This window comes from Hypanus sabinus, chromosome 2 (genome assembly GCF_030144855.1).
Source record: "Hypanus sabinus isolate sHypSab1 chromosome 2, sHypSab1.hap1, whole genome shotgun sequence".
In the NCBI taxonomy this organism is placed as follows: domain Eukaryota; kingdom Metazoa; phylum Chordata; class Chondrichthyes; order Myliobatiformes; family Dasyatidae; genus Hypanus; species Hypanus sabinus.
Genome location: NC_082707.1, coordinates 110,512,439 through 110,535,095, shown reverse-complemented (window position 1 = coordinate 110,535,095; position 22,657 = coordinate 110,512,439). Strand labels below are relative to the sequence as shown.

The window sequence follows — 22,657 nt, the reverse complement described above, 5'->3', positions numbered from 1 at the left end:
CATGCTCAAGGTTTTCAGTCCTCTGCAAGTCATCACTACAATCACCAAGATACTTTTCCATAGTGAATACCCAAGTAAAGTATTCATTTAAGTATCTCTGCTATTTCCTCTGGTTCCATGCACACTTTCCCACTGTCACACTTGATAGGTCCTATTCTTTCATGTCTTATCCTCTTGCTCTTCACATGCTTGTAGAATGTCTTGGAGTTTTCCCTAATTCTGCTCACCAAGGCCTTCTCATGGCCCCTTCTAGCTCTTCTAATTTCCTTCTTAAGCTCGTTCCTGATAGCCTTATAATCTTCTAGATCTCTAACATTACCTAGCTCTCTGAACCTTTCATAAGCTTTTTTTCTCTTCTTGACTAGATTTACTACAGCCTTTGTACACCACTGTACCCTACCATAACCTCCCTGTCTCATTGGAATGTACCTATGCAGAACTCCACACAAATATCCTCTGAATATTTGCTGCAATTCTTCCGTACCTTTCCAAGAACATCTGTTCCCAATTTAAGCTTACAAGTTCCTGCCTGAAAGCCTCATAATTCCCCTTACTCCAATTAAATGCTTTTCTAACTTGTCTGCTCCTAGTTCTCTCCAATGCTATTGTAAAGGAGATAGAATTATGATCACTATCTCCAAAATGCTCTCTCACTGAAAGATCTGACACCTGACAAGGTTCATTTCCCAGTACCAAATCAAGTACAGTCTCTCTAGTAGGCTTATCTACATATTGAGTCAAGAAACCTTCCTGAACACACCTGACAAACTCCACCCCATCTAAACCCCTTGCTCTAGGGAGATGCCAATCGATATTTGGGAAATTAAAATCTGCCACCACAACTCTGTTATTATTACACCTTTCCAGGATCTGGTTCACTATCTGCTCCTCAATATCCCTGCTACTGTTGGGCAGCCTATATAAAACAACACCCAGTAGAGTTATTGACCCCTTCCTATTCCTAATTTCCACCCAGAGACACAATGGGCAATCCCTTCATGACATCCACCTTTTCTGCAGCTGTGACACTACCTCTGATCAGCAGAGCCATGCCCCACCTCTTTTCTCTCCCTCTCTGTCCTTTCTGAAACATATAAAGCCTGGCACTTGAAGTAGCCATTCCTGCCCCTGAGCCATCCAAGTCTCTAATGGCCACAACATCATAGCTATAAGTGTTGATCCACGCTCTAAGCTCATCCACTTTGTTCACAATACTCCTCGCATTAAAATAGACACATCTCAAACCATCGGTCTGAGCGCGTCCCTTCTCTATCACCTGCCTATCCTCCCTTTTGCACTGTCTGCAAGCTTTCTCTATTTGTGAGCCAACCTCCCCTTCCTCCATCACTTCAGTTTGGTTCCCACCCTCCAGCAGTACTAGTCTAAATATTCCTCCATAGCCTTTGCAAAACTCCCTGCCAGGATATTAAACACAAAGTACACTGCAGATTGTATGGTCAAATCAACACATACAAACAAGCTGGAGAAACTCAGCAGGTCAGGCAGCATCCGTGGAAATGTGCAGTCAACGTTTCGGGCCAAGACCCGAAGTTTCGGGTCCTGACGAAGGATCTTGGCCCAAAACATTGACTGCTCGTTTCCATGGATGCTGCCTGACCTGCTGAGTTCTTCCAGCTTGTTTGTAATTGCCAGGATATTGGTCCCTCTGGGATTCAAGTGCAACCTGTCCTTTTTTGTACAGGTCACAACTGCCCCAAAAGTGGTCCCAATGATCCAGAAATCTGAATCCCTGCCCCCTGCTCTAATCCTTCAGCTACACATTCATGCTCCACCTCATTCTATTCCTATACTCACTGTCATGTGGCACAGTCAGTAATCCCGAGATTATTACCCTTGTGGTCCTACTTCTCAGCTTCCTTCCTAACTCCCTGTAGTTTTCAGGACCTCCTCTCTTTTCGTTGATACCAATATGTACCACAACCTCTGGCAGTTCGACTTCCTACTTCAGGATATCATGGACGCGATCAGAAACATCCCAGGCCCTGGCACCTGGGAGGCAAACTGCCATCCATGTTTCTTTACTGTGTCCACAGAATCGCCTGTCTGACCCGCTAACTATAGAGTCCCCTATCACTGCAGTTAGCTAGGGAGAACATCAAAAAATGCAATCAAATTGTGTGTCCTCTACTCCCACAGATGGATGTCTGACAAAGACAGAAACCAGAGTTTGAAATTCCACTTTTCACAATTCAGAGCCACATAGGATCACGGGTTATGTTCAAACTATTTAATATTTTTCGACACACTGTTCACATATTCAGATAGGCACACAATGTGTGCTTTGCACATCCCTGGGTTGTGATCAGTATGTACACGGAACAGTTTCAACCCTAACCAGCTTCCACTCTATCAGTTCTGCTTTCTTTACAAATGCAGAACTCTACTAGAGTTCACTGGAATACAAAAGAATGAGGGGTGACCTTATTGAAACCTATCAAATGGTGAAAGGCCTACAGAGTGGGTGTGGAGAGAATGTTTCCTATGGTGGGTGTGTCCAAGACTAGAGAACACAGTCTCGGAATAGAAGAGATGAGGAAGAATTTCTTTAGCCACAGAAGGGCGGATCTGTGCAACTCTTTGCCACAGGCAGCTGTGGAGGCCAAGTCTGTATGTATACTTAAGGCAGAGTTTGATAGATCCTTGACTGGTCAGGGCATGAAGGGATACAGGGAGAAGGTCTAACTCCATATCATTACTTCTACTGCCAAATTCCACCCGGTCAATATCTGATTCTTCCTGTCCTTTCTGCATTTACTTCTGTCTCAGATAATAGGCTAGCTACTAACTTGATTCACAAGCTTACCGACTCCCACAGCTATCTTGACTACTTTTCATTCCCCACTCCCCAATCTTCTGTTAGGGAAGCCCTCTAGACTCAATATTGAATTCTCCAACTTCAAGTAACCTGACTGATCAGTCTGCATTAGTCATTCATCTGGGACATTGGCTCAGCTTGCTTTATCCCCCTCTGGAAGTGACGGTAGACCAGGCAGATGTTTGATCTGCATTCGTTGTGTTCCATTACATTCCACTTTCTCCATTTGCACTCTACTCCCATTTACTCTGACCAGAGAATCTTGTTTAGTTTATCCACATGGTCACCCAGGTTTTACCATATCATAAACATTACTTCCCCCCCCACCCCCTCAGTTTAAAACATTTCTTTTCTCTCCTTCCCAGATCTGGAAAGGGGTTTTACCTGATATGTTAACTCCCTCTTCCCAAAGATGCAGCCCTGCCTACTGAGAATTTCCAGTATTTTATAGCTTTATTTTATTTCCAGAATCTAGAGTTTGAATTCCATAAAACCCCAGCCAGAAATCCAAATTTTACTGACAGTTGCCCTGACCTGGGTGTACCACCAGCATCCTTGTCTCCACTTGGTGCTGGAACAGCAAGAACAGGACATGTGCGATAATCACCAGTAATGGTCTGAGGCAAAAAAAGTGGCGGCAGAGATTTAACACTGTGAAAATTTGAAGTTTATCTGGCAATCACAGTTTAGGAACTGCCTCGATAACAATTCAAACAATTTACAATCAAAAATACAGTAGTCTGCAAACACAGTAGGTAAAATAGCATTTGTGGAGACTTCTACAGCATTACTCTGGATCTCAGCCATTGAAGTAGTTTTCAAGAACACTTACTGATATAGTGTAGAAAATAAGACAGCTGATTTATGAAACGCAGGATCTCCTGGTCACTAATTACATAACTACCAATTAGTTACTTTTAATAAATATTGACCAGGACACTTTGCCAAATTCCCTTACTCCTTGATGCACTTCTTGTCTACTAGAGAGGGCTGACACAGTCTTGGGTTAGTACCTCACCTAAAAAGGGCACATCTGGCAGTACAGCACTTGCTCAGTCAGAGAAAAATAGGGTAAATATTTCAAGTTGATGCTATCATGCTTACTGTGCAATTCTATTTCATGTTATTTCAGATTTCCAGCATCCAAAATATTCTTCTCTTCTACAGTGAAGCTGCATTTCTTAAATTATTCAGATGAATTACAGAGTAATGCACAACAATTATTTTTTAAAATGTTTAAAATTTTGTTCAATACTCTTCATATGACCACATGCACTTTATGTCACTGGTTATTCTTGAAAACTGATGTTGAGATGTGGAAGCAGCTACCTTATTGAATTCACACCCAGCTCTAGTGTGAAGGAATGCCTGTAGAAAGGAAGCAAACACTTCGTCTTCCACCTAGTAAGGGCACTGTAACAAAAAAACATTAGCTGATTTCCAGCAGTCTTACGAGTATCATTTCCATTTTAACCAGTTTGCAGAATGATTCCTGAATTAAACTGTGTTGGAATTTTGACAGAAACGACTAAAGGAGCAGTAAACTTTGCAATACTTTTCAGTCACCCATGTGAATTCTGTTTTTATGTTGCATTCGAAAAGATACGATGGGATGTTACGAAGTTTGATGGGTGAGTATTAAACCCTAGCTGTCCTCCCTAAAGCCATCAAGAGTAGGGGCAATTCTTCATTTCAGCTTTAAACGTTCTGATAGCAGAGTTATTGAGATTCCAGGCCTTGTATACAAGTACCAGAGCCAAAATCACTGACCACGTCCTCACTGGAGAGAGGAAAAAGGCAGCAGTTCCATAGGTTTTCTGCAGGAAGTAGCAGGCATAGACTTGCCACCCAAGAAGTCCCATCATGATGATGTGCATGGAGACAGAACGGATCCACCCAGCGTACTTGATGTGGGACCGAAAGAAGGCCCCTCGACAGCGTAGAAGCAGGCACCAGCACAGGTAGCAGAGCAGCGGAATGTTAAAAAATGTCAGCTGGTGAAAAGAAAAACAAATTAACACTGCATTATAAAGGGAAAGGCCTGTTGACATTTCAGTGAGAGATTCAGAAGTTTATCGTCCAGTTGCAGGCTAATGGGAATAGGCAGACTAATAGATGGATTAGACGGGCCAAAAGGCCTGTCTGTGTTGTGCTCTATCAGTGGGAATAATGTGAAATTGATCCCAGAATGCTACTAGTCCTCTTTGAATGCCTCCTGACTCCCACAGTCTCATTTTATTTTCGTCATTTCAATCTCATTTTAGTTGTACAGTTAACAGCACCAAATAGAAAAGGCATGTCAAAAGGGCAATGTTATGATAGTCATAGGAGATTTCAACATGTAGGTCGATTGGGAAAATCAGGTTGGAAATGGATCTCAAGAGAGTGAGCTTGTTGAATGCTAATGAGATGGCTTTTTAGAGCAGTTTGTCGTTGAGTCTACGAGGGGATCAGCTATAATGCATTGGGCGTTATGTAATGAACCAGAGGTGATTAGGGAGCTTAATGTAAAAGAACCCTTAGGAGACAGTGATCACAATATGATCGAATTCAACTTAAAATTTGATAGGGAGAAAGAAAAGTCTGATGTAGCGGTATTTCAAAGGAATAAAGGAAATTACAGTGGTATAAGAATGGAGTTGGCCAAAGTAAATTGGAAGGAGATGCTGGCAGGGATGACAGCAGAGCAGCAAAAGTGTGAGTTTCTGGGAAAAATGAAGGTGGTGGAGAATTGATGTATTCCCAAAACAAAGAAATAATCAAATAGTAAAATAGGACAACTGTGGCTAACGAGGGAGTAAAAGCAAAAATTAGTGGGAAGACAGAGGATTGGGAACATCTTATATATTGTGTACAGTTCTGGTCACTGAATTATAGGAAAGATATCAACAAAATAGAAAGAGTACAGAGAAGATTTACTAGAATGTTACCTGGGTTTCAGCACCTAAGTTACAGGGAAAGGTTGAACAAGTTAGGTCTTTATTCTTTGGAGCGTAGAAAGTTGAGGGGGAACTTGATAGAGATATTTAAAATAATGAGGGGGATAGATTGAGTTGACATGGATAAGCTTTTTCCATTGAGGGTAGGGGAGATTCAAACAAGAGGACATGATTTGAGAGTTAGGGAGCAAAAGTTTAAGGGTAACACAAGGGGGAATTTTTTTACTCAGAGAGTGGTAGCTGTGTGGAAGGAGCTTCCAGTAGAAGTGGTAGAGGCAGGTTCGGTATTGTCATTTAAAGTAAAATTGGATAGGTATATGGATAGGAAAGGAATGGAGGGTTATGGGCTGAGTGCGGGCCAGTGGGACTAGGTGAGTGTAAGCGCTGGCACGGACTAGAAGGGCCGAGATGGCCTGTTTTCATGCTGTAATTGTTATATGGTTATATGGGAAGCTTTTAAAACCTAGAGAGAGCAAGTAAAAGAATCATTAGGAGGGAAAAGAAAGCAAGCTAACAAACAACAAAGTGGATAGTAAAAGCTTTTTCAAGTATGTAAAAAATAAAGAGAGGTAAGAATGGATGTAGGACCCCTAGAAAATGAGGCCAGAGAAACAAAAACAGGGACAAAGAGATGGGAGTTTTTACATCAGTCTTCACTGTGGAAGACACTAGCAATGTGCCAGCCGTTGAAGTGTGTGAGGGACGAGAAGAGGGTGCAGTTACTATTACAAGGGAGAAAGTGCTCAAAAGTCTGAAAGACTTGAGGAAACACAAGTCACCTGGATCCAAAGAACTGCACCCTAGGGTTCTGAAAAAGGTAGCGGTAAAGATTGTGGAGGCATTAGTGATGATCTTTTAAAAATCATTGGACTCTGGTATGGTGTCAGAGGGCCGGAAAATTGCAAATGTCACTCCACTCTTTAAGAAAGGAGGAAGACAGCAGAAAGGAAATTATAGACCAGTTAGCCTGATCTAAGTGGTTGGGAAGATGTTGGAGTCAATTGTTAAGGATGAGGTTATGGAGTACTTGGTGACACAGGACAAGATAGGACATGGTCAGCATTGTTTCCCAAGGGGAAAATCTTGCCTGATGAACCTGTTGGGAGTTCTTTGAGGAGATTACATGTAGGATAGATAAAGGGGATGTAGTGTATGTTGTATATTTGGACTTTCAGAAGGCCTTTGACAAGCTGCCACACATGAGGCTGCTTACTAAGTTAAGAACCCATGGTATTACAGGAAAGTTACTGGCTTGGTTAGTGTATTGGCTGATTGGTAGGAGGCAGCAAGAGGAAATAAAAGGATCCTTTTCTGGTTGACTGCAAGTGACTATTGGTATTCCACAGGGATTAGTGTTAGGACCACTTCTTTTTATGCTGTATATCAATAATTTAGATGATGGAAATAGATGGCTTTGTTGCCAAGTTTACAGAGACTGGTGGAGGGGCAGGCAGTGGTCAGGAAACAGGTTGGCTGCAGAAGGACTGAGATTAGCAGAATGGGCAAGAGAGTGGCAAATGAAATACGATGTTGGAAAATGCATGGTCATGCACGTTGCTGGTAGAAATAAATGTGCAGACTATTTTCTAAATGTGGAGAAAATCCAAAGAGCTGGGATGCAGAGTTACTTGGGAGTCCTTCTGCACCCTAAAGTTTAACTTCAGATTCAGATTCAGTTTATTGTCATTTAGAAACCACAAATGCAATGTGGTTAAAAAATGAGACAATGTTCCTCCAGAATGATATCACAAAAGCACATGACAAAACAGACTACACTAGAAAATCCACATAATGTTTGGCAATCCCCAATCCAGAGTCCGGAGAGGCTGCTGCGTATTAATATCGCACAGGCAGAGTCAGTGGTGAGGAAGGTAAATTCAACATTAGCATTCATTTCAAGAGGTCCAGAATACAAGAGCAGAGATGTGATGCTGAGGCTTTATAAGGAACAGGAGAGGCCTCACCTTGAGTATGGTGAACAGTTTTGGGCTCCTCATGAGGATGAGGAGGGATCTCATTGAAATCTTTTGAATGTTGAAAGGCCTGGACAGTGGAAAGGAGGTTTCCCATGGTCCTTGACAAGAGGGCTTAGCTTTAGGATAGAGTGGCATTCATGTAAAAGCCAGATGTGCAGACATTTCTTTAGCCAGAGGTGCAGCTGAGGAGGCCAAGTTGTTGGGTGTATTTAAGGCAAAGCTTGATAGGTTCTTCATTGGACACAGCATCAAAGGTTGGGGAGTGGAGCTGAGGGGGTGAAGGGGGGGAAGGATCAGCCATGATTGAATTGTGGAGTAGACTTGATGGGCCAAATGGCCTAATTCTTAATCCTGCTCCTATATCTTATGGTTAATGCTCTGTGCCAGCATTTTATTTCAGCTTGGAGGCTATCTGCTCCCAATGATATCTAGTGGGATGCCTCTGGCAGGATACGATACCAATGGGAGCAGATGTCAGAAAGTGGTGGTAAACTAGTTTGTCCTGTTAGTAAACACTGTGACACGATGCACAGGCCAGACCAAGTTAGGAGCAGATTTCCATCCTTAAAGAGCATTAATGATCAGTAATGATTCTTATAATAATCAAACAGTTTCATGGCATTTTTCTCCTTCAGATGATGGGCATGTGCAGATAAGACTAATACCCACTTTTTATATGTTACTTTCAGCCATTTTCAGGTATTTCAGCTTAAATTAATTTTCTCTGATTGTAAAAGTCAAATTTGAAATCATATTCTTTAGCTTAGTGCTTTAAAAATTGATTCTAAAAATTTCCTCATGGCACCCCAGGAGAAGATGCAAGGAAAATTTACAAGAATGGTAATGGCCTGGAGAATTACTGTACTGAGAACATATTAGGCCAGAATTATATTTTGGAATTAAGCAAACTGAAGAGAAATTTATGAGGTGTGTAACTTCTGAGAGGGTGAACAAGGATGCATTTCCCTTGGAAAAGGTGCAAGTAACTACAATGGTGAATTAGTAGATGCATTAGAGAGGAATTGAAAAAGACTTCCTATCTGAACTCACCATCACCTCATTTAAAACAAATACCTGGATGAGCAGCTGAAAGCTGCAGCCTACAATGTAACAGACATTGAGAATAAGAGGTCAGTTATTTAAAACAGAGTTGAGGAAGAGCTTCTTCTCCCAGAGAGTTGTGGAGGTGTGGAATGCACTGCCTCGGAAGACGGTGGAGGCCAATTCTCTGGATGCTTTCAAGAAGGAGCTGGATAGATATCTGATGGATAGGGGAATCAAGGGATATGGGGACAAGGCAGGGACTGGGTATTGATAGTGAATGATCAGCCATGATCTCAGAATGGCGGTGCAGACTGGAGGGGCCGAATGGTCTACTTCTGCACCTATTGTCTATTGTCTAGACCAGACAGGGAGTGGAAGTACCTAAACAGCTCTATTTTTAATCAGTTTTGTTTCTTTTGCCAATTACTTTTTCAATTACCCATCATCCAGCTAGAGGAAAATATTTCCTCTCTTACTCTACCAAAATCATGCTCCATACACCAGAATGTTATTATACACCATTATAAATGTTATTTTAGCATTTAAATGTAGTGAGTGGCCTTGTTTACAATTTTCAAGAAGTTGTCCATTTACCTGAAGGATTCCAATGAAAAAAGTCAGACCTCCCTCCAAGAAGTGACCGTCAACTACGATACCAAAGACAAAGCAAGCTCCAAAGTAGCCATCAACTATCTCACCGATGAACCAAGGCCCTGCAGAATGGTAAAAGTGAGTGCTGGAGGTTTTACATCAACTGCATTACAAGACAGTGGAAATACTGGGAAGTATTTATTCCCTTTCAAACCATTGCATCATCTCTGCAAAGAGAACTTCTGCAAGAAATATCATAGGCTATTATTAAGCTAATTAACCCCAAGACCCAGATCATGCTTGATCTGTGATCTAACTGCCATGAATATGGCTTCCATCTTCGGTTAAAATAAGTTTATTAGCTTTAACAGCTGGCCTGGCATTAACTGGCTGTTATTAAAAGTGGGTTACATACTTCCACAATGCCACATGTGGAAGTGTTAAGTACTAAAAGTCTGTAAATTTTTTGTCTGCATCCTAGATTCCCCAAACAAAATCTCTTCTCTCTTCACCAATCATTTCCCATCAAAACTTAGCCTAGATCTAATTAATCTTTTTTGATTTTTTGCATTTGCCAGTGAAATTTGCTTTCACACCATATACCTTCAGAATTTATGAAAATATAATTTCAGTTTAAAATACATGATCTCACACTTGCTGACATTGAAGACAGTTTGTCATAACACTTTTCCTTATTTTCTGTTTAATTATCTTTTTTACTTTCAGCTCTAATTTATATTATTTGCAGTTACACCCTTTTTCTTCTTTGGAAAACTTGGAGATATATTGTTATGTACTTAAGTTCCTCATAAATGCAGTGAATAGTTTGGACCCCTGCCCCTGTATCCTTGGGGTATACAGTATATAACAACCATAATCATTCTGTCAACCACTTCAATCACATTTCTAGTTAATCAAATATCCCTTTACAAATCTATCCTGACTAGCAAATATTTTTACAGTTTAAGGTCACTCCATACTTAATTACAGACCACTAATTTCATGTTGCTTTCCTTGTTTATCTCCCACTAAAGAAACATCCTCTCAGCATTTTCCCAGTCCAGCTTCCCTCAACATCTTAAAATGTCTCTTTTGGACCAGAGCAATTTACCATCTATGGAAACAAAAATAATTATAGTCATGGTACCTGCAATGTTCCCATACACCTATTTCACTTCAAACATGGGATTTTGTTGCTTCTTGGTGTCATTATTTTCTCTTTGCTATTTTGAGTAAGTTACTTCTGCTAAGTCCCTGGTCCTGGATCAATATTAGGTTTTTGGGATGATCAACATCATCTTCCTTTAGTGTAATTTTTGATCCAATGTCTACTGTTTCTGTAAATGTTTTAAAAATGCTTAATGGGCCCAAATTGTGCTGATTCCCTCTTTTTAACAATAATAAAAATTATAGTTTGCGATAGTACTAATTATATGTTGTGTTGATTTTAAATTACTATATCTCTACAATTTAGTAGGGCTTGCTATCTTTTGTCTTTTGTTGATTCATTCTGAGGTACTAGGATCCATGCATTTGAAAAATTCCCCATCTGATTCCCTTAAAATCCTGGGATTGAAACCATCAGGACAGAAAAGATACAAGAAGCAAATGATGGACACCAAAGAAGACATATGTACAACTATAGGTTAATTTTGATAAAAACACACAAAATGCTAGAACTCAGCAGGTCAGGTGGCACCTATGGAGGGAAATGAAAGTTGACAATGAGGGATCATGATAAAGCATCTCCGCCCAAAATATCAATTGTTCATTTTCCTCTATAGATGTAACTTGACCTGCTGAATTCCTCCAGTGTTATGTGTATGTTGATCCAGGTTTCCAGCATCTGCAGTCTCTCTTCTCTCTGTGTTTAATTTCATTCTTTAAATCAAGAATAAATTGGATTGCAATATTGCTACAACTGAATATTTAGACATTATAATTGATCACAGTTTTTTAATGCTTTATATCATACACAGGTGCCACAATAGCAATGCTATTACAGCTCAGGGCATCCCAGAGTTCAGAGTTCAATTCCAGTGCCAGTCTGTAAGAAGTCTTTGTACGTTCTCCCTGTGGAATGTGTAGGTTTGATCCGTGTCCTTCAGTTTCCTCCCACAGTTAAAAGGCGTACCGAGTGGGTTAATTGGTCAATGTAAATTGTTCTGTGATGAGGTTAGAGTTAATCAGGTTTTTCGGGGTTGCTGGGGCAATGTAGCTCAAAGGGCCAGAAGGGCCGACTCCACACTGTATCACGAAATAAATAAATACAAAATGTGATGAAAATAAAAATTCAATCAAATTTATGAACTTTTATAAACTTATATTTTGTTTTGCAATCTGTATCTGACCTTAAGATCTGAAATGGATGAACTAATTGCAATTTTAATTATATATTTGAATATTATAACCACTATGAAACCCTGCAGGGGGACATAGATAGGCTGAGTGATTGGGCAGGCATTTGGCAGATGAAATATAATACTGACAAGTGTGAAGTCTTGCACTTTGGCAGGAAAAATAATAGAGCAAGTTATTATCTAAATGGAGAGAAACTGGAAAGTGCTTCTGTGCAAAGGGATCTGGGGGTCCTGGTGCAGGAAACACAAAAAGTTAGTATGCAAGTGCAGCAGGTGGTCAAGAAGGGCAATGGAATGCTGGCTTTTATTGCTAGGGGGATGGAATATAAGAACAGGGAGGTCTTACTGCAGTTGTACCGGGTATTGGTGAGACCACACCTGGAGTATTGCGTGCAGTTCTGGACATACTGGCTCTCGAGGCAGTGCAGAGAAGGTTCACTAGGTTAATTCCGGGGATGGGTGGGTTGATGTATGATGAGAGGTTGAGTAGATTGGGACTCTACTCATTGGAGTTCCGAAGAATGAGAGGCGATCTTATTGAAACATATAAGATTGTGAAGAGGCTTGATCGGGTGGATGCGGGGAGAATGTTCCCAATGATGGGTGAAACTAGGACTAGGGGGCATAATCTTAAAATAAGGGGATGCCGTTCCAGGACTGAGATGAGGAGAAATTTCTTCACTCAGAGGGTAGTGGGGCTGTGGAATTTACTGCCCCAGAGAGTTGTGGAAGCTACTACACTCAATAAATTCAAAATGGAGATAGACATTTACCTGGATAAAAATGGCATTAGGGGATACGGTGAGCGAGCAGGTAAGTGGACATGAGGCTAGGTTTAGATCAGCCATGTGATCTCCTGGGCCAGTTTTCGATAGCTTGGATGGGTCGGAGAGGAATTTTCCAGACTTTTTCTCCTCAATTGGCAAATCGTTTTTTTTTCCCCGGGTGATCACATGGGTTTGGGCGGGATGAATAATAAAATAAAATGGGTGGCATGGTGCCCTGTTGGTTGGCACTGTTGCCTTGTGGGATTCAGTGATAACTAGAGTTAAGATTGAATCAGCCATGATCTTGTTGAATGGCGGAGCAGGCTTGAGGGGCCGATTGGCCTACTCCTGCTCCTATCTCTTATGTTCTTATTTTTGAATGGTGTCAAAATGGCTGTGTGCTATGTCTAGTGTGGTAGTCTCCCCGTGGATTGTCACCTTGTTGTGGTGGAGAAGCTTGTGTGGCCCTGAGATCCTGAGAGCGATGCCACCTGGAGCTATGCTCCTGGTAGGGTCACCCATGGCAGTAAGGTCGAGGGTGAGGTCCCTGACAAAGAACAATCCAACCAAGATCTCAATGGTGGAACAGGCGGATGAAGTTACTTTGAACTCAACGGCGGTGAAGGCAGATGAAGGCTGCAACAAGTCCATCAGCTCCAATCATCGTGGTTTCCATGCCCTCGGAATCAGTTGGTTGACTTGTGAAGTATCGTGTGCTTCTTGGAGTACAACATCAAGTACATGTTAAACAAATACACGCACAGGTGTCTTCGCTCTTGTGGAAACGGAACGAAAACCATCATCCTCGACCTCGAGGGATAACCATGATGACGACGACAAGTGTGGTAGTGTAGTGGGTGGTGCTTGTCAATCTCACTTTCAACTTCCACCGCTGGGTAGCAGTCTTGTGAAAAGGAGAGCTGAATGTGTAAGTCTCCCTCTGCCAGTACGTAGCCTCTCCATCAGCAAGCTTCATGTAGTGCCTCCTCGCTAGCGACAAACAGAAACTGAGCTCGGGCTGAACTACAGAGGATGGGGAGGAGGTCTGGTCCCTGCACACGTAGCACGCATGCCCACTGGTGTGTGGACACACCCCGGTTCTTGTGAACTAGATCCCCAACTGCGGGTAAGTAGCCGCACTGCCTTGTGGGCAGCCTTGGGAAGGCTATGGGAGTAAACCCAGACAGCAAATCCGGAGTGGAGCCCCTAAGGTGGCTGGACGTCATTGAACATCCTTCTGGCAGTTTGTGCAGTCAAGCTGGTGCCAAACGTATTGCTTCATAAGCTTTCCTTTGGGCTACATTGGTGAGGCTGAGGAGAGAAGCTTGACGATTGAGCATCTCAGGATCTCCATACCTTCTACCCAGGCTTGTAGTGATGATGATCATCACACATTGTTTTTTGAGACAGATGGATGCCAACCACCAACCGTTTTTGAACGGTCCAAAGGAAAATGCTGTCTCAAAAATCTTTAATCATACAATTTAAAAATTCTCCTTTGTGTTCAAGTCCCCCTGTGTACTCTACCTCAGTCACCTCCAGTTCTTCAGCCCTCAAACCTCTGAGTTACTTGAATAATTGGTTAGATTTGGTTTTTATGTGTACAGTTACTGAATTAGAGTGGATTGTTTAAATTAGATTCAAGTCCTTATGATAAGTCCCAGGATTACATATACTATAGTTGGGAATCTGGATGCATGGAAGGAGGAGCTGAGAATCATGCAAAACATTAGGCATAATCCATTAGGGAAGGAATTTGACAAATATTGCTTATCATGTAGAATACATGACAATACTGCAGCACTTGTTTAGAAAAGGTTATTAAAATACTCACCCACTCCTATGTAGCATGTGAACAGCAAGACAGGATAATAGAGTACGTTGGTCTTAGAGAATACATGGAATGAAAAGTTCGCAAGAGTGAAGAAACCAGGGCTCTCTGAAGGGGAAAAGTGATCGAAACTGTTTTACAAGAAATTAAACCAATCTTAAGTTTTAAGAGAACTTCAAGGAAGCAGAGCAGAAAAGGCCACTGAGTCAATGGTCAAAACTGTTGCATTAATCAGTAGCTTTGCACAATACCTTTTCAAGTGATGAGGATGGGGGGGGGGGGTGGGAGATGGACTTTGCTCAGCGTCTCTACTTCGGCAAAGGCTGAGGGAAGTCCATCTCCCACCCCCATCCTCATCACATTCTACAGGGGTTGTATTGAGAGCATCCTGAGCAGCTGCATCACTGCCTGGTTTGGAAATTGCACAATCTCAGATCGCAAGACCCTGCAGCGGATAGTGAGGTCAGCTAAGATCATCGGGGTCTCTCTTCCCACTGTTACAGACATTTACACGACACACTGCATCCTCAAAACAAACAGCATTATGAAGGACCCTCCTAGAAACTCTTCTCCCTCCTGCCATCTGAGAAAAGGCACCGAAGCATTCGGGCTCTCACAACCAGACTATGTAACAGTTTCTTCTCCCCAAGCCATCAGACTCCTCAATACCCAGAGCCTGGACTGATGCCAACTTCCTGCCCTCTACTGTACCTATTGTCTTGTTTATTATTTATTGTAATGCCTGCATTGTTTTGTGCACTTTATGCAGTCCTGGGTAGGTCTGTAGTCTAGTGTAGTATTTTCTGTGTTGTTTTTACGTAGTTCAGTGTAGTTTTTGTACTGTTTCATGTAGCACTATGGTCCTGAAAAACATTGTCTCATTTTTACTGTGTACTGTACCAGCAGTTATGGTCGAAATGACAGTAACAATTGACTTGACTTGGAAGTGTACGTCCAATTCTGCTTTAAAGTTTTTTTGACTGAATTGGCTTCCACCATCTTTTGAGTCAATTCAGTCAATAGCAGGACAGCTGACTGCATCAAAATACACTTTCCTTTCTGACATCCAGCTAGAGTGTTACTGGCAGGGCAGTGTTTAATCATGCACCCAAACTCTGAGGAGATGCTGCCACACAAAGCTCCTGCTGGAGGTTCAGTGGTAATGCTGTCAGGAAGGGTGCTACAGGACTTCCACCCTGTACTGATGGTACACAACTTGCATCCTTCTAAGCCGTAGAAATCTCACACCACATCAGAAAATCTTTGGTGAATGCCTCAGTCTCTAATGGTGTGCCTGTGGTGAGATAATAGTAGGTGGAGTGCGATGATGGAAGCTTTAAGAATAAAAGAAATAGAAATAGAAAAAGGGTAGGCCATATTCAGCCTTTCTACACCAATGAACAAGATCATGGCCAATCTTTTATTATGGTCTCTTGTCCCTGCACAGACTTTTGATTCACACAATACCTATTAATTGATTTTGAAAATACTTAACGACTATGTCTGCACAGTCCTCTTGCAATTCCAAAATTTTGTAACCATCTGGATGAAGAAGCTTCTATTTCATCTCAGCCCATAGAGGCTTAAACTTTGTATTTTCTAAACTGACACCTAGTTCAAGATTTGAGCAGAAAGGTAACGTCCTTTCTGTATCTATTTTGACAAAATATCTCAGGATCCAGCACTTCAGTCAAATTGCCTTACCTTTATAATCTTTCTGAAGAGAACATGTCCTTACCAGGTCTAGTAAATTAATTAACCGATTGGTTTTTTTTGAGATATAGTGTTGAATAGGCCCTTAAAGCCACACTGCCCAGGAACACCCTTGCCTAATCACAGGACAGTTTTACAATGACCTACTAATCTGTACGTCTTTGGAATATAGGAGGAAACAGGAACACCTAAAGGAAACCCGCGTGGTCACAGGGAGAACGTACAAATTGCTTACAGACAGCGGCAGGAATTGAACCCCGATTACTGGTACTGTAAAGTGTTGTGTTAACCACTGTGCTACCGTGCCACCCTCCTCTGTGCCCCATCCAATGGAGACTAATGCTGTGCAGACAATACTTTAAATGTAGCCTGATGATATTTTATTACATTTTCCCTATTACTTGTACCCGCACTCTGCAAGTCATGACTGGTTGGCAGGATGCAACAAATGGTGTGTGACAGGAATCAGTGCTGAGAATTCCTACTTCTATATTTTACACAAATGGATAAAGACATCAAGATATGGTTGCTGCATTTTCAGGTAGCACAAAGATAGCTAGGAAGTCAAATTTTACAGAAGACATAAGGGACATGAATAGTGTATAGGTGTAGATTTAGCAAAGTGAACATAAAGTAAGAACATATGAAATTTGCAAACACGAGGAAATCTGCAGATGCTGTAAATTTAAGCAACACACACAAAATGCTGGTGGAACACAGCAGGCCAGGCAGCATCTATAGGAAGAAGTACAGTCGACGTTTCGGGTCGAAACCCTTCATCAAGACTAACAGAAAAATGAGATAGTAAGAGATTTGAAAGTGGGAGGGGGAGACCCAAAATGATAGGAGAAGACAGGAGGAGGAGGGATGAAGCCTAGAGCTGGAAAGTTGTTTGGCAAAAGGGATACAAGGCTCAAGAAGGGGGGAGTATCGTAAGACAGAAGGCCTTGAAAGAAAGAAAAGGGGAGGGGAACACTAGAGGAAGATGGAGAACAGGTAAGGAATTATTGTGAGAGGGAAAGAGAGAGAAAAAAAATAAGGATGGGGTAAGAAGGGGAGGAAGGGCGTTAACGGAAGTTAGAGAAATCTATGTTCATGCCATCAGGTTGGAGCTACCCAGACTGAATATAAGGTGTTGTTCCTCCAACTTGAGTATGGCTTCATCTCGACAGTAGAGGAGGCCATGGATTGACATATCGTAATGGGAAATGGGACGTGGAATTAAAATGTGTGGCCACTGGGAGATTCTGCTTTCTCTGGCAGACAAAGTGTAGGTGTTCAGCAAAATGGTCTCCCAGTCTGCGTCAGGTCTCACCAATATATAGAAGGCCGCACGGGGAGCATCAAACACAGTATATCACACCAACAGACTCACAGGTAAAGTGTCACCTCACCTGGAAGGACTGTCTGGTGGTGAGGGAGGAAGTTTAAGGGCAGGTGTAGCACTTGTTCCGATACAAGGATAAGTGCCAGAAGGGAGATTGGTGGGAAGGGATGGGGGGGGGGGGGGGGGGAGGAAACGAATGGACAAGGAAGTCACATAGGGAGTGATCCCTGCAGAAAGCAGAGAGGGAGGGAAAGATGTGCTTGGTGGTGGGATCCCGTTGGAGGTGGCGGAATTTACGGAGAATTATATGTTGGACCCAGAGGCTGGGGTGGTAGGAGGTAGGCAGACTGGGAGACCGTTTCGCTGAACACCTACACTCTGTCTGCTAGAGGAAGCAGGATCTCCCAGTGGCCACACATTTTAATTCCACGTCCCATTTCCCATTCCGATATGTCAATCCATGGCCTCCTCTACTGTTGAGATGAAGCCATACTCAGGTTGGAGGAACAATACTTTATATTCAGTCTGGGTAGCCTCCAACCTGATGGCATGAACATAGATTTCTCTAACTTCTGTTAATGCCCCTCTTCCCCTTCTTACCCCATCCTTTTTTTTTGTCTCTCTCTTTCCCTCACAATAACCCCTTGCCTGTTCTCCATCTTCCTCTAGTGCTCCCTTCCCCCTTTCTTTCTTCCAAGGCCTTCTGTCCTATGACACCCCCTTCTCTAGCCTTGTATCCCTTTTACCAATGAACTTCCCAGCTCTTAGCTTCATCCCTCCCTCTTCTGGCTTCTCCTATCATTTCGGGTCTCCCCCTCAACCTCCCAGTTTCAAATCTCTTGCTATCTCTTTTTTCCGTTAGTCCTTACGAAGGGTCTCGACCCAAAATGTCGACTGTACTTCTTTCTATAGATGCTGCCTGGCCTGCTGCGTTCCACCAGCATTTTGTGCGTGTTGTTTGTTAACATATGAAATTGTCCATTTTGAGAGGAAACATTTAAAAGAAAAGCACAGACTTTTATAGCTGTACAGCAATGGAAACAAACCTTTCGATTCAACTCATTCAGAGCAACCAAGTTACCGAGCTACACTGATCCCATTTGCCTGTGTTTGAATCATGTTTCTCTAAACCTTTCTTACCTATGACCCTATCCCAACATTTTAAATGTTAGAATTGTACCCTCCTCTATTTTCTGGACAGCTCAGTTAATAGTGTTATTGACAGGCAAAATGAATGTGGAAGGAGCGAGATTATGCTTCATTTCTGCAGGACATTGCTGAGGCCACATCAGGCTGTACTAGTCTTTGAAATAGATTAAAGATTAACCAGAAGCTTAATAGCTGACTTGCATCACTGTAGTTTAGATGAGTGAGAGATGACTTGATTGGTCCTGACAGGGTGGATATGAAAAGGATTTTCCTCTGGTGGGAGAATTCAGATCTAGGGACAAGGCAAAATTACCTCAGAGAATTGTGAATAATTGTAATTATCTTCCTTGAGTTGGCCACTTAAGACGATTTATAAATATTTTTCAAGCAGAAGTAAAAAGATGTTTAATACACAAGAGTGAAGGTTTCCCGTGGTTGTCAGAAATGCAGGGGTAGAGTGGCCTTTCACAGACAGCACAATTTAATACCCTGCCATTTAGCTACTCATTGTGTGACATTTGATGTTCTCCATCGCCCACACAGATATATATATGTATATAACATGCAGACAACTTGAGAAGTAACTTAGTGACTTGCCAGTGTAACATCACTGATATCTCACAAGATGCAGTTAGGCTTGTTTTATCACAAGGGATTGAGATACAATACTGTGCAAAAGTCTTCAGTACATATAATTAGCTAGGGTGCCTAAGACTTTTGCATAGTACTGTTTTTGTCAACGTGGAGCAAAGAATGTTGGGAATGGCGAGGGTGGAGCACTGTAGGACAAGTGGCAAAGGAACAGTGCCAGAGTTTGGGGTGACACGGGTACAGACAGACCCAGCCCTGAGAGCCAAGGTAAAGTCATTTGATTGCAAGGAATTGGTTTATTGATCGTTACAGAATATCTCTCTGGTACTTCCTGCTCCCTCTCCCCTCCCCTCCCCTTTTCCCAACCATGATTCCCCTCTCCCTGACCCCTTCCTATTCTCAATCCACAATACAGACTCATCTAGTTTATCATCACTCATATATATCAAGAAATTTGCTTATTTTTCTAATGGCAGCAGTGCCATAGCCATAGCACTGCCAGTGCCAGTGCTAATAGCCATAAAATTACTACAGTGCTGCACAAAAGTCTTATGCAATGTACTTAAAAATAAACATTTTTTAAAAACCGGTAATGTTGATTTGCCAAGATGCAGAATATGAATCACCTGAAAATATACAGTCATTCATAATTTTAATGATTTGTCTATCATTTGAGTATGTAGCTCACTCAAAACCTATTGTTGTCTATCAGCCAGAGTCTCTCAAATCAACAGAGGTTTTAGACATAACCTGCATAATGAATAGAATTAGCACCAAACTGTAAAGCACACAAATTTACCTTTAAGCTGTGGCTTTGTCAGGTATCGGAAGGCAATGATTACAAGGATATTAGCCAGAAGGACCAAAATAAAGATAACTCTGAGCTGCAAAAAATAAAGTCACATCATTATGAAATATGCAATTCACGGTATTTTGGGCTTCAATGCCACCAACTAATCAATAATCGATCAGAAGTTGGAAGTGCAGAAAGGACTTGGAGTCTTAGTGTAGGATTCCCTAAAAATTAACTTGCACGTTGAGTCAATGGTAAAGAAGGCAAATGGAATGTTCAGTATTTCGAGAGAACTAGAATATAAAAGCAAGGATGTAATTAATGCTTTATAAGGGATTGGTCAGATCACATCTGGAGAACTGTAAGCAAGTGTGGGGCCCCATATTTAAGAAAGGATGTGCTGGTGTTGGGGAATGTCCAAAGGAGGTTCATAAGCATGATCCTGGGAACGAAAAGGTTAATGAATGAGGAGCATTTAATGGTTCTTTGCCTGTACTCGCTGGAGTTTAAAAGAATGGGGGGTGGATCTCATTGAAACCTATTGAATATTGAAAGGCCAAGATAGTGGACACAGAGAAGATGCTTCCAATGATGAAAGAGTCTAGGATGCCCATTTTGAACAGAGATGAGGAGGAATTTCTTGAGCCATAGGATGGGGAACCTGTGGAATCCATTGCCATAGATGGCTGCGGATGCCAAATCATTGGGGATATTTAAAGCAGTGGTTGACAAGTTCTTTATTAGTAAGGGCATCAAAGGTTATGGGGAGAAGGCAAGAAAATGAGATTGAGAGTGAAATTAAATCAGCTATGATCAAATGGTGGTGCAGACAAAATGGACTGGATTTATAATTCTTCTCCTACATCTTTTTGTCTTTGTGAGACCGAATTGTGGCATGCCTTGGATCCATGATAATTATTTACCAATAATGGCTAGATTACATTGGACATGCTCTGTGCAGCTCTGCATGTCCTTGTGCCACATCTACACGAGCGGGAGCAGGTAACACAAAGGCAAATGATGGCTGACTGTCACACCATGCACTGCCAGGCCCTGTGCCACTACTTAATGATCAGCAGTTGAAAAGCATTTAAATAATTCTGAAAGATTGCAAGGACTGGCTGATACCAATGTTTCAATGCCTTGATATGCAAACACTGATAACCCGATGAAGGGTGCACATGATTTCCTCTGCTCATGTGACACTATTGTACCAGGCTGCACAGTAGGGCCTGGAGTGCATACTCCACTATTGAATCTCCTATTTTTTCATGTACATAACAAAACTACAATGAACCATAAAACAAAAAAAAATCAATATGTAAAATAAAACAAAAACTAAGAGAAAACAATATTTATTAATTTGCAGAAAAGAACTCCCTCAAGATAAAAGTAAGCAGCAGAGTGACAGTGAATCAGAGCAAATTACAGAATGATGGCAATTTTTCTCCCTAACCATCCTTTGAACTCTTGATGTCAGCACAATCCTTTCTCATTTTAGCAACATTTTCACCTCACATAATTTAATATTTTTCTCAGCCAGTTGGACACAATTGGTTAATTTTTGCAGCTTTGTTTTTGTGTCTGATTATAATTTATGAGATCTTTGAATTATTGAATATCTGCCATTCAATATGTGTATTCAATTTCTCCACTAATCTCAGTCAACTCAATGCTAATTGACTTTGTTTAAGCCTCGTATATTATAAGAGGGAGTGGTACTGAATCACATTGCAGGAGGCCCACACATTCTAATTCCTACTGTTTCCCACATCTTCTCTGGTACCATTCTACAATGGGGACTCTTAAGGTGCAAAACAGACTCTTGCCGTCTTTCTACAGTCACTGGTTATGCTTACCATGATATAGTGAGAAGACTGGAGGATGAATGAAGCCATAATGTCAAAAGTGAGCAGCTCAATCTCTTCCATTGTAAACTTATGGCCTGTAATCGTGGTTCGTCCAGCTTTGTCCTGAGAACAGGAAAAGAAGTGATTCAGTGTGTTTGGGAAACAGCAAATATGAGTAGCTTCCCGAAGTCACTTCTGTTTAAGGGAAGCGAGCCTGAACTATACCAATGCCACTGACAAACAGATATATCTCCAGGTTAAATTGATTCCAAACTGACAAGCAGATATAGGGTGTGATGAGCTTCTCCTTGGATCTGACTGCAAATGACTTCTCAAGCCATTGCTGTAACCCAATCAACCATCAAAGGACTTGTCAACATGTCTATTGCTGAGGGAAAAGTCCAACTAGAGCATCAAAGCTCCATGGAAAATAGGGAAACGACACTGGCTCTTAAATGATTCAACAATTTTATAAAGCCAAAGTATGATTTAAAATATGGGGAGCATATTTTAACAAATTCAGCATCTTGTGTAGAAAGTTCATATTGAAAAAACATTTTTTCTATTTTTTTTGGCATTTCCTTTGACAGTTATCTCCCTCTGCTTCCTAATGAGGACATTCAGTCTTGAAGGCTTACTGTCCTCAGACACAAGGCACTATCCTTTTCCCCAATAGTCTAAAACAATTCAAGTCTCGGGGACTTCAGTTAAACCTTGATTGCTCTTTCCTACAGAGCAATCAAGGTTTGGATTTGAGATCAATTTCTCTCTCCCTTTTCCCTTAGACCTGCTGTGACTAAGACCTAACAGGATGTGAACAAGGATGAAATAAATCTCTGAGGCTAGTGCAGATTTCCTTTACGTAAGAACAGAAGAAACTGGAGCAATAG

General features: G+C 41.6%; 1 protein-coding gene across 3 annotated transcripts in view; it reads right to left on the bottom strand.

Moving 5' to 3' along the window:
- Positions 1-3,326: 3,326 nt before the first annotated feature.
- Positions 3,327-22,657, bottom strand: part of tmem62 (transmembrane protein 62) — a 91,901-nt gene continuing 72,570 nt past the window's right edge. Inside the window, exons 10-14 of one of the 3 annotated variants that reach the window (XM_059951931.1) lie at positions 21,777-21,890; positions 19,924-20,008; positions 14,348-14,452; positions 9,390-9,508; positions 3,327-4,830 (exon numbers count right to left, since the gene is read on the bottom strand). In XM_059951931.1, coding sequence (XP_059807914.1) covers positions 4,504-4,830; positions 9,390-9,508; positions 14,348-14,452; positions 19,924-20,008; positions 21,777-21,890 — 750 coding nt within the window. In that variant the 3' untranslated portion in view covers positions 3,327-4,503. The remainder of the gene's footprint in view (positions 4,831-9,389; positions 9,509-14,347; positions 14,453-19,923; positions 20,009-21,776; positions 21,891-22,657) is intronic. The other 2 variants (XM_059951939.1, XM_059951946.1) reach the window with 2 other exon arrangements.